Source organism: Hyaena hyaena, unplaced genomic scaffold (genome assembly GCF_003009895.1).
Source record: "Hyaena hyaena isolate Hyena2069 unplaced genomic scaffold, ASM300989v1 scaffold_252, whole genome shotgun sequence".
NCBI lineage: Eukaryota > Metazoa > Chordata > Mammalia > Carnivora > Hyaenidae > Hyaena > Hyaena hyaena.
In genome coordinates, this window is record NW_024080884.1 from 1,837,548 (window position 1) to 1,852,925 (window position 15,378).

General features: G+C 43.5%; 2 protein-coding genes across 2 annotated transcripts; both read left to right on the forward strand.

The window, feature by feature from the left end:
• Positions 1-2,353: 2,353 nt before the first annotated feature.
• On the forward strand, positions 2,354-3,289 carry LOC120240361 (olfactory receptor 4D9). The gene has a single exon (XM_039245076.1). It carries the CDS (start codon positions 2,354-2,356, stop codon positions 3,287-3,289), a length of 936 nt encoding a protein of 311 aa, XP_039101007.1.
• Positions 3,290-14,378: 11,089 nt separating this feature from the next.
• LOC120240366 (olfactory receptor 4D9-like) lies at positions 14,379-15,314 on the forward strand. The gene has a single exon (XM_039245082.1). The coding sequence runs from the start codon at positions 14,379-14,381 to the stop codon at positions 15,312-15,314; it is 936 nt and encodes a 311-aa protein (XP_039101013.1).
• The last annotated feature ends 64 nt before the right edge of the window (positions 15,315-15,378 follow it).

Here is a 15,378-nt window from a genome sequence, read left to right on the forward strand (position 1 = left end):
ACCCCCAAGACGGGGACACAGATGAATCTGAACAAACGATATTGGAATGACAAAGGAGCTCTTTATCTTATTTTTCTGTGTGAGCAAAAAGTATATTACCGTAAGGAGCCGTAGTCACTTAAGGATTTTTTAAATAAGATTAGAAAAGCAAATGAAAGAAGAAATCCAAAAATTAAAACCAGAATCAGAGAAAGAATAGGAGGGCAGCCTGCATAATACAAGGATTTGGGATGACCTGAAGTCCGTAAGTGAAGGGTGCCTGGGTGGCTCAGTCAGCCAAGCATCCAACTTCATCCCAGGTCATGATCTCATGGTTCATGAGTTCAAGCCCTGCATCAGACTCTGTGCTGACAGACCCTGTCTCTCTCTTTCTCTGCCCCCTCCCCTGCTCATGTGCTCTCTCTATCAAAAATAAAATAAAGTAATTGAGTCCCTAAGCGAGAGAAAAATAAGAAGGCAGCTCTCAGGTTGCCTTTTAACTATAAAAGTAGCCATTATGAAAGTAAGTAGTCTATTCATTGTCACTTGAAATGAAATTCATTCTTTAGACATGAGATTAAAATGCTACAATCAATATATGCTTATTATTTTTTACATTTTATGGAAGTATAATGTACATACATACAGAATTCTCCGTGAATGCATGGCTCAATGAATTTTCACACACGCTGAATATGCCTTTATAACAATCACCCTGATCAAGAAACAGAACATCATCAGCACCTTGGAAACCTCCCTCATGTTTCCTTTAGCTTTGTATATTTTTGTCCTTTATATGAACAAACTAAGAGAGTGCACGTTCCTTTGTGTCTGGGTTATTTGGCTCAACATTATAAACATAATGAGGTTCATTCATACCATTACACATAGTGTAGCTCATCCCCACTGATGAGCAGTATTGTGTGGATTTGACACAATGTATCTTTTCTACTGGTGGTGAGTATTTGTGTCTTTCTCCAGTTTGAAGCAATTACAAACAGTGCTGCTATGAAGATTCTAAGATATGTCTTGCGGTGGATGTGACATATGTATTATTTCCCAGGGGTGGAATAGATGGTTGTATGTATATATTTCCATCCTTTTTAATGTTTTTTTTTTTACTTATTTTTGAGAGACAAAGAGAGACAGCGTGAGTAGGGGAGGGTCAGAGAGAGAGGGAGTCACAGAATCTGAAGCAGGCTCCAGGCTCTGAGCTGTCAGCACAGAGCCCGACACGGGGCTCGAACCTACGAGTTGTGGGATCATGACCTGAGCTGAAGTTGGACGCCCAACCGACTGAGCCACCAGGTGCCCCTATATTTCCATCCTAAACGATATATGAACAGCATTTGCAGATTTAACTCAACAGCAAAATGACTTTGTGAGTTTCACACACCCTCCAGCAGTGTATGAATGTTCCAGTTGATCCACATCTTCACCATCATGTGATATTTCTCATCGTCTTCAATTTAGCTATGTTTGTGTATAGGTAGTAGTTTCTTCCTGTAATTTTTTTTTAATGTTTTTTATTTATTTCTAGGAGAGAGAGAGAGAGACAGCGTGAGCAGGGGAGGGTCAGAGAGAGAGGGAGTCACAGACTGAAACAGGCTCCAGGCTCTGAGCTGGCAGTCAGCACAGAGCCCGACGCGGGGCCCGAACCCACGAACTGCGAGATCATGACCTAAGCGAAAGTCGGATGCTCAACCGACTAAGCCACCCAGGCGCCCCTCTTCCTGTAATTTTAATTTGTGTTTCCCTGATAACTAATGACATTGAATTGGCATTTTGGATGTTTTCTCTTGTACAGTTTTGGTTGGTGTCTTTTGCCATTTTCTGATTCAGTCATCATCTCTTTTGGGGGTGCTGATTTGTAGAAGCTTTTTTATTTATTTTGGACATGAATATTTTTTCATATATATATCAAATATATGTATGAAATATTTTTCATAATATATATATAGTAAACATCTGGTCCCATTTGTGGGTTATCTTTTAATTCTTATAATGTCTTCTGTGAACAAAATTCTTCACATAGTCGAATTTACACTTATTATTATTTTAAGTTTCAGATTATATAGTAAAAGTGCAATTGAATAAGTGCACAGACCTGTCACCTGTATTTCAGTGACCACAGTGATAAAATCTATCTGCTTGGATGACGGAGTCAAATAAACAGGTAATCCTCCACCTACTGGTGACATGCTGAATTGCAGGCACAGCTCATGCATTGCAAAAGCTTCCTCCTGAGACAAACGCCAAAACTCAAGTGCCAGAAAGGAAAACACCCTCTTTAACTCCTCTGTTATATAACACCCTCTTTAACTCCTCTGTTATTTCTTCCAAAGATATACTTGAAAAAAGGATCTGTGACCCAATGGATCAGGGAAACTACACCAGAGTGAGAGAATTTATTTTCCTGGGAATTACTCAGTCTCGAGAGCTGAGCTGGGTCTTGTTTGGCTTCTTGTTTTTGGTGTACATGACAACTCTGCTGGGAAACCTCCTCATCATGGTCACTGTGACCTGTGAGTCTCACCTTCACACCCCCATGTACTTCCTGCTCCGCAATCTCTCTGTGCTTGACATTTGCTTCTCCTCCATCACTGCTCCCAAGGTCCTAGCTGATCTTTTGTCAGAGAGAAAAACCATCTCCTTCAATGGCTGTGTCACTCAAATGTTCTTCTTCCACCTTCTTGGAGGTGCAGATGTTTTTTCTCTCTCTGTGATGGCCTTTGATCGCTTCATAGCCATCTCAAGACCCCTTCACTATATGACTATCATGAGTAAGGGACGATGTACCAGTCTGGTGCTGGCCTCCTGGCTGGGGGGCTTTGTCCACTCCATCGTGCAGGTTTCTCTGTTGCTGCCCCTCCCCTTCTGTGGACCCAATGTTCTTGACACGTTCTACTGCGATGTTCCCCAGGTCCTCAAACTCGCCTGCACTGACACCTTCACTCTGGAGCTCCTGATGATTTCCAATAATGGATTAGTCAGTTGGTTTATTTTTTTCTTTCTCCTCATATCTTACACGGTCATCCTGATGATGCTGAGGTCTCACGCAGGGGAGGGGAGGAGGAAAGCCATCTCCACCTGCACCTCCCACATCACCGTGGTGACCTTGCACTTTGTGCCCTGCATCTACGTCTATGCCCGGCCCTTCACTGCTCTCCCCACAGATACTGCCATCTCTGTCACCTTCACAGTCATCTCTCCTTTGCTCAATCCTATGATCTACACACTGAGGAATCAGGAAATGAAGTCAGCCATGGGGAGACTAAAAAAACGACTAGGGCATTCAGAAAGGATTTAAAGTCTATGAGAATGAGATAGCACCAAAATGTAAAGGTAGACATTAAATTTCACTTTCTCTAAATGGAAAGAGATCACTTTGATGCCAAAAACAAAGGGGCGTCTATGGATATATGGAGTCCTCAAAGAGATTAGTCCTATAGTACAGTATGTACTGAGGACTTACAGGTGACACTGCTTTAAGGTGAGGCTCACTCATGACTTCCACTACTCACTTTCAATTATTCATTCTGCAAATATGTCACAGAACACACGCGGTGTGCCTAATGGTACTAGGATTCAGATTGCTGCAGAAAGATTAAATATAGTCACTTTCCAAGAGTCATACCCCAAGTTGCTCTAATGAAGAAATGTTGTAGGCACTTTACCTGAGAACTTCAAAAGATATTTTACAATGAGTAGACCTTTACAAGGGTAAACAGACAGAGAAAACAACCGTAGAAAAGAAGCCAGTATTACAGATGGAGAGAATGATTGTAAGAGTATGCTACATTTATGCAACAGTGAGTTCAATTTGACCATGAAGTAGTACACTCATGGAGTGAGTACCACTAGTTGAGACTTAGAAGGAAAGTTCAGAGAGAACTCCATTTGTGGTCCCTTAAACAATGTAAATCCATGATTTCTATTGGGAGAGAGGATCCTCAACTCACTCCAAAGCTATGGTTTCCTCCTAGACAGAAGATGATAATGCTGTGAGTAGGAGTGGTCATCAAGAAATAACAATGATGGGTAAAGGCTGTGGACAACTCACCTGGATTTGTGCAAGGCTTAAACAACCAGAGATGCTAAGGCTCCCCTGGAGAAAAAACTGTCTCCTCACTGAATAGCAAGATTATCCCAATCACAGATGAGCCAGGCCCAAATTCCTCACTGTTACTGCACATAGGTACCCCAAAACTCTTTAACATTTTCCACTCAATCCATTAGAAAGTAAAAAGGGTCATGAAAAGCATGAAGGTTTAATCATTGAATCTGGGAATTTGCTAATCTCTGTAATGAGAGGGATGAGAATAGTACTAGCAAAAGTTTTACCTAATAGTCCAGCTGATATTTTGCTGGGACCTATTGACTTTTCTAGATGATGTCTCTTTTCATGATAAAGCTCAAGCCACAGAAGCTGGCACTCATGTGTTAATCAGAGTAGATTAAATGCTATGACAAAATCAAAGTAGTTAATAACTGGAGAGCTTTAGAAGAACTGTTGTAGGCACCTTACCTGAGAGCTTCAAAAGATGTTTTGCAGTGAGTAGAAATTTATTTCCACAAATTTATTGGCACAAACCAACGCCGGTCTTAGAAAAAGCTGTTCTGTGGAGTCATTTAGAAAGACAGGCTTCTTCCACTTTGGGCTCTACCTTTCTCTAGGTCCTTAGAATCTCTCCATTCATCTAATAAATGGGGAAAGGGAGAGAGGATTAAGAGTTATGGGGAGAGGGGAGGGATCATTATTGGCTAGTCCTGAGAGTGGTATGTATCACCTCTGATCACATTCCATTGGCCAGCCCTTGGTCATACAGTCCCAGTTCCCTGCAAGGGAATCTGGAGAATGTAATCTAGTGCTATTCCCAGAAAGAAAAGGAGAACATGAAAAATGGTGAATTCTAATGATCTCTTCCACATCTATGATTCATTGCTAAGAAATCACAATTGGATAAGATTACAAAGACTAAGACTTTGTCTCTAAAAGGATTCTCTTAACGTATAGATGTACTGGAAGTACTGCTGGACCCATAGAATGCACAGGGAACCAAACTGAAATGAAGGAAATTGGGAAAAAGAAAATTTAAAGGAAGAGGAAGGGGATCAAGGTAATCCTGGGAATTAGAGTGATAAACTGAAAGGCCAGGCCCCCAAAGATAAAACGCTGGAATAAAGTGCCTAAAGAAGATTGGCCTGGGAGACACCCTTATAGAAGACAACGCTCATTTCTCCCCATAGTTGCCATAGGCTAATTGTAAACAAACATTTATTAATGCAGAATTTTCTACAGAGATGAGTGTCTTTCTCTTTGCTGATTGTCCTTTCTTGTGTTCTATTCTATTCCCACCACTCAAAAATGTTCTGAATTATTTTCCAATAGTAGACATACTTCCCCAGGCATTAAAATTCCAATAAAAACAAAATTTTGTCTTCAGTTAGATCCATCTGCAGAACAAATGATCATTTGCTACCTGACCCCAACTTTGCTCTGGTATTCTTGTTCTCCAAATCCCACGTACTTTTCACAACGATGCCTTTTTTTTCTACCTCTCTGTTGACTTTACCTTGAGCAAAACCCTTGTGACTGGGTGGAATTTTAAGTAACCAAAGAAGTGTACAATCAGAGTTTATGTGCTCAAGGGTAGGACCCTACAAATGACAGTAATCCAGCAAAAGGCACTCAGGAAGCTGTCTTAGACTATTTACACATGCAAAATAACCTGATCAAATGCAGTCAAGGATAGCGATCCAATTCATGGAAACACCATTAAATTTACTTCTCTTTCAACATAACATCAAATAATTATTTGTATTTCTATTTTTCTACAGATTGAGGCATTTCCTTAGTTAACTATTACATATAAACTGATTCTAGCTTATCTTACACAGGTCACACATGCTTGGTCCTACCACTTGTGATTTTTTTTTCTATATAAGAAAGGTTGATATTACACTTCCACAGTATTTTTCATAAGCAAATAAACATATCCATATGCACAAACCAGCTGGTTTTGGAGTGATCCTGCCATTCTGGACTTCTTTGAGAAATTCAAACGTTTTCAAGCGTGAAAGAGAGTGTTGTCAATATAGCTCCTATTCAATAAAGAAGACTCTTGTTCAGTACTGTGTTAGTAATTTGTTACTATTATATTGCATTACCCCAAAACGTAGTGGCTTAAAACAACACAGTTTGTGGGGTGCCTAGGTGGCTCAGTCAGTTAAGTGTCTGCCTCTTGGTTTCAGCTCAAGTCATGATCTTGCAGTTTGTGAGTTTGAGTCCTGTGTCGGGCTCTGTGCTGGCAGCATGGAGTCTGCTTGGGATTCTCTCTTTCTCCCTCTCTCTCTGTGTGTCTCTCTCTTTCTCAAAATAAATAAATAAACACGTTTTTTAAAAAATGAAACAGATTTTAAAAAAGATACATTTTATATGTGTTGGGAACCAGGCATGGCTTAGCTCAATCTTCTGCTTCCATGTCTCTCACAAGGCAATAGTCAGCTAGGAGTTGTTGTCTCATCTCAAGGTTCGACTGGGGAAAGATCTGCTTTCAAGTTCATTGACATGATTGTTGGCCAGAGAGGTGAGCTATTGGACTAAGGGCTTCCGTTCTTTACTGGACGTTGGCTGGAGGTGATCCTCAGGTCCTTGCCATGTGGACCTCTCTCCAACATGGCAGCTTACTTCATCAGAGTGAACAATCAAGGCAAAAGAGTGTGCACAAGATGCAAGTTGGTCTTTTATAGCTTAATCTTGGAAGTGACATCCTATCATTTTTGCTGTACTCTCTTCACCTGAAGCAAGTACTAAATTCAGTCCACACACAAAAGGAGGGGATTGCACAAAAGCATGAACATCAGGTTCAAGGCTGACAAAGTTCTAGAAGCAAATTATGAAAAACTATGGCAAATTATGGAAGAAACCCGAAGTTAATTTATTCAGAAAAAGTTACAAAAGACAAAAAAAGGGGGCAGTGGAGAATGTCAAAAATGATTTGGGGCGCCTGGGTGGCTTAGTCGGTTAAGTGTCCGACTTAGGTCATGAACTCGCAGTTCGTGGGTTCGAGCCCCGCGTCTGGCTCTGTGCTGACTGTCAGCTCAGAGCCTGGAGCTGATTTCAGAGTCTGTATCTCCCTCTCACTCTGACCCTCCCCTGCTCACGCTGTCTCTCTCTCTCCTAGAAATAAATAAAAAATTAAAAACAAATGATTCAGAGATACTGAGCCCTTATGAGAAGCAGAATGATAGTATCAGCTACATCTAGGGAAGTATTTCGTGATTAATAACAATGTGTTAATTGTGTGTCAGTTGTGTTAATAACAATGATCAGATCAAATGATTAGATCAGATCAACTTTTTACAAAGATTTTATTGGGGTGCCTGGGTGGCTGAGTCAGTTAAGTGTCCAACTTCAGCTCAGGTCATGATCTCATGGTTTGTGGGTTCAAGCCCCATGTCAGACTCTGTGCTGACAGCTCAGAGCCTGGAGCCTGTTTCAGATTCTGTGTCTCCCTCTGTCTCTGACCCTCCCCTGTTCATGCTGTCTCTTTCTCTCAAAAATAAATAAAACATAAAAAAAAAAGATTTTATTTTTTAGTAATCTCTGCACCCAACATGAAGCTTGAACTCACAACCCCAAGATCAAGAGTCACATGCTTCACCAACTGAACCAGCCAAGCACACCTGCTGTAGGCATTTTACAATATGCAATATTCGAGCTAGACCATCCATAGATCTATGGTGAGAGACAAGGTTTCAAAAGTGATATTAGGGAATGAGATGGGGGCCAGCATGTAACTCTCTGCTTTTAGGAGCTCCAGAATCATAGGGCCTGGAACATGGTGATGCTTAATAAATATTTTGCAATTAGATATTTGATAGACGAATGATATGAACATATCTTTTATCTGCTTCTACCCCCTCTTCCTATGAGAAGTTTAGTGGGAAACAGGGAGAAGATGCATTTCCCAGTCTTTTGATGCTTCTGATTATGCACATCAATAAGACATCAAGCAAAGCCATGTGTCGAGGAAGAATAAAAATTGGGGGTGAAATACACCTTACTGGGGTTTCTGTTCGTTTTCCCTGAGGTTCTACCTCTTAAGGACGCAGATTCCTCTTTGTCCCCTCTGAGCCCTTCAGGCAAAGGTGTGTGGGCTCTAAGCCCAGGGTCTGGGAGGATTCATCTCCTCTCCTACATTAGGAGAATTTCAAAACCAAAGCCTGTGTCTTTGCACACATCCTCCAATACATGACTTCTTAATGACACTCAAGGGAGCTTCATCCCAAAAGGAGAGTCTGGCTATTCAAATTAGCAGTCACATCCCAAACTACTCCCTTTGGTGAGCTTCTATCGGGTCTGGGCCTGAGACACTGGTGCTCATGTCAGAGGAACCACAGGGCAAGGGGGTGAGGCTGTGGGAGGATCATGCCGAGGTGATTCTTGGAGCTGCTCTCTGCCTCTGACAGTAGGAAAGAAGGTATTGATCCGAACAACACTCAGATGCACATCTGCCTTAAAGGAGAATATTCCTTGACAGTTAGCGTCTCCTAAGGTCAGTATATGCAACTGAAATGGCCAGTGCTCCTTCTCAGGTAAGGGATTGGATTTGGGGAACTTTAATGAGGTCGTTTTGTTATGAGGACTCTTTAGTGGGTGCTCACACGGCCGGCTGTGTGTCTGTGCGCATGTGCCCAAGCACAGCCAATTCGGAAATATTATAGTGAATCACAAAACGGTTTTGAACATTAAGAATGCTCCTGTATGTTTTATTACATAGATTAAAGCTAGAAACTATAGTGAAGCCAAGAAGAGGAATTTGTTCTTTGAGATTAGGAAGGTGGCTTGAATAGCAAGACATCAGCTGGTAAAGAGAGGGGTGGCACAGTTGGGCTGGCATTTCTCTCGGGCTGGGGATTCTGTGAAAATCAGTAAGTCTGGTTTATTTTTTAATGATTATTTTGGAGAGAGAGCACGAGCGGGGTGGGGGGCAGAGAGAGCAGGGGGAGGGGGAACAGAGGATCTCAAGCAGGCTCTGCTCTGACAACAGTGAACCGATGCGGGGCTCGAACTCACGAACTGTGACATCATGACCTGAGCTGAGGTCAGACACTCAACTCAGTGAGTCACCCAGGTGGCCCAATAAACCTGTTTTCTGAAGGTGGGTCGACCTGGGCATGCTTCTGAAGAAACACTTAAGTTTGACCTTGCCAAAAACAAAAACAGAAGCAAACTTATAAACGACATTTGTCTGTTTTCTTTCCTCTTTTTTGTTCGAAACAGATCCATACATTCTCCATTTTTTCCTTTCCTAGTTGCACATACATTTTGTGCACAGCAGAGCACCATCTTTGGCATTTCTTGGTGATTTTGTGACTTGGTCACGTTCAGGACCAATTTCTGCACAGAACCTCACACATCTGGGTTTCAAAGCCCATTCTCTCAACCGCTCCAATGAGCTGTCCCTGGAAATTCTTGATGTCAATAGTTTGACTTGCCACCACCAGTGAGCTTAGAGTTAAATATCAAGAAATAATTGAAGTTTATAGTTAATTGAGATTCAGCCATTAGTAGGCAGCTGGCAGAACGGGCCCTTGACTAATCACAAGGTAGTTGAGGCAATAGTATTTAAAACAATTCAGCATTAACTGAGGGCTGATGGAAATGGGTGAGAGGGGAAGGGGGGTGATGGGCATGGAGGAGGGCACTTGTTGGGATGAGCACTGGGTGTTGTATGGAAACCAACTTGACAATAAACTATTTAAGGAAACAAATAAAATTAAATTAAAAAATAAAACAATTCAGCATTAAAGCTCCAAAGGCCTAGAAATCAACGGGTCCATTTAATATTGTTCTGTGCTGTGCAGATCTCTCCTGCTTTCTTTTTTTTTTAAGTTTATTCACTTATTCTGAGAGAGAGAGAGAGCAGACAAGTAGGGAAAGGGCAGAGAGGGAGGGAAAGAGAGAAAGAATCCCAAGTAGGCTCCTCACTGTCAGCACAGAGCCAGATGAGGGGCTCAAACTCATGAGATGATGACTTGAGCCGAATCAAGAAGTCAGGTGCTTAACCGACTGAGCCCCCAAGGCGTCCCTTGCCTTCTTTCAAAAGAACTTACAGCAGCAAATGCTCCCATTTCACTGATGAAAAGACTGACCCTCCGGGAGTTTGCTGCCTTTAGAAATTCCATCCCTTGCTGTGAAGACACCGAGTCTCCTGTCCCCCAAGCTGGTGTCTTCTGTCTGCACTGTCTGGCTTCCCGCCATAGCTCAAAGTAAAAACAAAACAAAATCGTCTGTGCATTGCCTAAAACACGACGTGTTCTGATTTCATTTTTTATGCTTTTTTTTTTTTTAAATCACTCTGAAGAAAATGTCTAGCTCTTTTAAAAACTAAAAATGTTTGATGGCAATGGCATTCCCTGAGAGTTACTGATAGGTCAGAAGATACTTGGCGGAAAGCCTAGCAAGTTAGCTTTGTGTGGCTTGGGCTTCAAAGGAAAGAGAACGGGAGGAAGGTTAGGAAAGGAGAAGTTCTGTTCTTTTTTTTTTTTTTTTTTAAATTTGTACTTATTTCTAGGAGAGAGAGAGAGACAGCGTGGGCAGGGGAGGGCCAGAGAGAGAGGGAGACACCAGAATCTGAAACAGGCTCCAGGCTCTGAGCTGGCAGTCAGCACAGAGCCCGACGCGGGGCTCGAACCCACGAACCGCGAGATCAGGACCTAAGCGAAAGTCGGACGCTTAACCGACTAAGCCACCCAGGCGCCCCGGGGAAGTTCTGTTCTGATGCGAATATGCAAGAGACAGTTCAGTGAGATCAGAGGCCCCTGCCGGCTTCGGTGTGGACAGAATACGGAAGGAAGGAGTACAAAGTGGTGTCAGAGCCAAGCCCCGCTAGACAGTCGACAAGGCAGTGGGAAGGACCGGGTTAAGCATTGGCAGTGGGGGAAGTGGGTTCCGTCCCGATTTGCGCAGAGGTGACTGGGCGGGACGTCCCGGACGGGCAATGAAGACGAGACAAGTGTCCGAGGAGAGAAAGATGGCAAGAGGCGGGTCCGTGTCCCTGACCCTAGGCCTGCCTCGGCCTGCTGGCCGGCAGTGTGGACGTCAGCATTCTGACCTCGCACAGAGACCGGGAGACAGAGGCCCATCCTTCCCGATGATTACATCCAAAGGAACCACTCGCGCGTCCTTGTAGAAAAACTTCTACGTTGCAAGAAATACAAGTTCACCATTGCAAGCCCTTTTGAGTAAATGCGGAGAAAGGGTGGTCAGGGGCCTCTCTCAGGGGTTGGCTGGAACACACAGAAAATTTTCCTGGCAGTGTTGAGCTTCTTCAGGCAGGCATTTTATTGGGGGGGCGGGGGGGGGGGGTAGTGGTGTCCTCCTGAGGACATAGCCCTCTGCTGCCCGAGGCCCTGATAAACTTGGGGCCTGTCTTGGTGCAGAGGTTTGGACAGAGTCATTGTGCCAAGAACTTGGCAGTTCTGGAGCACAGGGAAACGTTTGGGGGTGGATGGAGTCTTTTTAAGAGAAAGCTGCAGAGGGAGATTTTATAGACAGCAGGTGACGAAACCACAAAGCCGGATGCCTGTCAACACCCAAAGCAGGACTTACTGCAACTGTTCTCTTTGCAACAGGATGGGAAGCAGGGAGAAAGCATTGAATCAGGGCTTATAGAAAATGATGCTTGGTAGTAAAAGTTTTTATTTATTAAAGTTTATTCACTTACTTTGGGACAGAGAGAGAGGGAGTGTGCGCGAAAGCAGGGAAAGGGCAGAGAAAGAGAATCCCAAGTAGGCGTGCAGCACAGAGCCCCACCCAGGGCTCGAACTCATGAACCGTGAGATCATGACCTGAGCCAAAGTCAGACGCTTAACTAAGTGAGTCACCCAGGTGCCCCTAAAAGGTTTTTTTTTTTTAAATGTGTTTCTTTACAGAATGTAAATATTCTAAATTTCTTCACCCTTTGGTATCTCTGCTTTTTAAAAAAATTAATACATTTTAGTTCTTAGAGCAGCTTAGCTTTATAGGAAAATTAAGCAGAAGGTACAGAGAGCCCCACATGCTCCCTCTCTTCCCTCCAGTTTCCCCACAATTAACATCTTACATGAGTGTGTGCTACTTTCATTAACAATGGAGGACTCAGTATTGATACATTTATGAACAAAAGTCCTTAGTTTGCATCACGGTTCATTCTTAGTGTTGTGCATTCTCTGGATCTGACAAATGGGCGAGGTTATGTATCCATGATTAAATTTTTTAAGTGTTTTTTATTTATTTCTTGAAAGAGAGAGAGACAGTGTGAGCAGGGGAGGGTCAGAGAGAGAGGGAGACACAGAACCTGAAACAAGCTCTAGGCTCTGAGCTGTCAGTCAGCACAGAGCCCGATGCGGGGCTCAAACCCACGAATCGTGAGATCATGACCTAAGCTGAAGTCGGACGTTTAACCGACTGAGCCACACAGGCGCCCCAATGTATCCATGATTAAAAATAAAAATCCCTAAAAGATTTCGGTCCCCTTTGTCTCACCTATTCATCCCTCCCCCCTGCACACCCCTGTCCTTGGCAACCACTCACCTTTCTACTACAGTCTTGCCTTTTCTAGAACGTCATATAGTTGGAATCACACAGTTATATTTTTTCAGATTACCTTTCTTTGCTTAGCAATACGCATTTAAGTTTCCTCCTTGTTTTCTCGTGCCTCGATATCTCATTTCTTTTTATAACTGAATAATATTCCATTGTGTGGAATGTATCTGCTTTTTAAACACTACCTTTGAGGGATGCCTGGGTGGCTCAGTTAGTTGAACATCTGACTTCAGCTCAGGTCATGATCTCCTGGTTCATGAATTTGAACCCTGCATCAGGCTTGCTGTTGTCAGTGCAGAGCCCACTTTGGATCCTCTGTCCCCCCTCTCTCTGCCCCTCCCCTGCTCACTCTCTCTCTCTCTCAAAAATAAACATTAAAAAAATAAATAAATACTGCAGGTGATCATCATTGCAATTTCAAAACACCATCTTTTATAGGAAAAGTGTAACAGCATCTCCTCTCCCAACTAATGTTACAGAGAAGACGGGCCCTGCAAAATGTTAACTGGTGCTGCATGAGGGGTCCTGCGGTCTGTGGGAACTCAGGGTAAAGAATTAACCAAATCCATTTGACCATCACGACCCTATGACACAAACATGATTCTGCCCATTTGTACTGATGATACATGGAAGCTCAGAGTCAACCTATTAATTGAACCACCAACTCAGTTAAGACAGTCTGTATTCAAATCCCGGTCTACTGGTTCTAAAATCTGTACCTTGGGCCGCCTAGTTAAGCATCCGACTTCAGCTTGGGCCATGATCTCTCAGTCCATGGATTCAAGCCCTGCTTTGGGCTCTGTGCTGATGGCTCAGAGCCTGAAGCCTGCTTTAGATTCTGTGTCTCCCTCGCTCTCTGCCCCTCCCCCACTCATACTCTGTCTCTCAAAAATGAATAAATGTGAAAAATTTTTTGTTTAAATCTGTGGTTTTTTTGCATAAAACCAAAGGCTCTACAAATAGTGAGGTGAGATGAAGTGCCATCCAAATGTAGGTGATAAAAAGGGAGGGAGCCAGAGAAAAGACAGCCATTTGTCCAGTGGTCCTGGTGAGGAAGTCTTGGCCAAGAGGGTTATGAGGAGCAGGGACCATAGCTAGCATGTGCCAAGTCCCATGAACCAAGGAGAACAAGCCACCAAAGAGAAAAATAACTGAACACAAAAGCAGCTTGTGCTCAGATTGTCTGAGCTGCTGCAAACCTGTTCATCCTTAGGGGAGAAGGCAAACTGGAAACAGGTTTTTTTGCCTTAACTTAGTGCTGATCATGGAGTACTGTGAAAATTTGCACAGACTATGCCAAGCAGATTGTCAACTGTGGAAGATGGTGGGAGAAGATCCTTGAAGCTTCCAGTACGTCCTCAGGCTGTGTTTTATACTACCTCCCCACCCCCCGTGTGTTTCCCACTTCCTATTAATGAGATCCATGATTCCTCACTGAAAAACAAAATGATTCTCTTAGTTTCTCAGGCCGTCAAGGGACTTTTCAAGAGGGGTACAGAGTATGTAAAATTATCCAACCGTAAAAAATGTTAATGAGAATTTAATAGCATACTGATTTAGGTGCTTTGATTAATTACATCCATTAGAAAGTCACTCTTTGATATACCCTGAAAGAACTCAAAACACACCACCTACTGGGAATAACTTCCTGAATTGTAGGCATCCCTGCCCACAAGGAAAATAACCGTAAAAATAATCCCCAAGACACTCCAGTCCTACAACTCGCATTCCTTTTGTTTTTAATGATACACTTTGTATTTTCCATTTTCTCCCTAGGTAGTTGAAGAAGAAGAAGCATAACGCAATGGAGCAGGGAAATTACACCAGGGTGAAAGAATTTATTTTTCAAGGACTGACCCAGTCCGGAGAGCTGAGCTTGGTTTTATTTCTTTTGTTATTTTTGGTGTACACATCAACTCTGCTGGGAAACCTCCTCATCATGGTCACTGTGACCTGCGAGTCCCGCCTTCACACGCCCATGTACTTCCTGCTCCGCAACCTCTCCGTCTTGGACATCTGCTTCTCCTCCATCACTGCTCCCAAGGTCCTCGTAGACCTCCTGTCAAGGACGAAGATCATCTCCTTCAATGGCTGCGTCACTCAGATGTTCTTCTTCCACCTCCTCGGGGGGGCAGACATCTTTTCTCTCTCTGTGATGGCCTTCGATCGCTACATGGCCATCTCCAAGCCCCTGCACTACGTGACCATCATGAGCAGGGGGCGATGCACGGCCCTCATCGTGGCCTCCTGGGTGGGGGGCTTTGTCCACTCCATCGTGCAGATTTCCCTGTTGCTGCCCCTGCCCTTCTGTGGACCCAATGTTGTTGACGGCTTCTACTGCGACGTCCCCCAGGTCCTCAAACTCGCCTGCACCAACACCTTTGCTCTTGAGGTCTTAATGATTTCCAACAATGGCTTAATCTCTACACTATGGTTTGTCTTCCTCCTTGTGTCCTACACAGTCATCTTGACTATGCTGAGGTCTCATGCCGGGGAGGGCAGGAGGAAAGCCATCTCCACCTGCACCTCCCACATCACCGTGGTGACCCTGCACTTTGTGCCCTGCATCTACGTCTATGCCCGGCCCTTCACTGCCCTCCCCATGGACAGAGCTGTCTCCATCACCTTCACGGTCATCATCCCGGTCCTGAACCCGATGATCTACACCCTCAGGAACCAAGAGATGAAGTCAGCCATGAAGAGACTGAGGAAAAGACTGGGACCTTCAGAAAAAGAATAGATGACTACAAAGTCCATACTGAAAGTCAGAACTGAAAATTATTCTCTCACAACACAGTATAAGA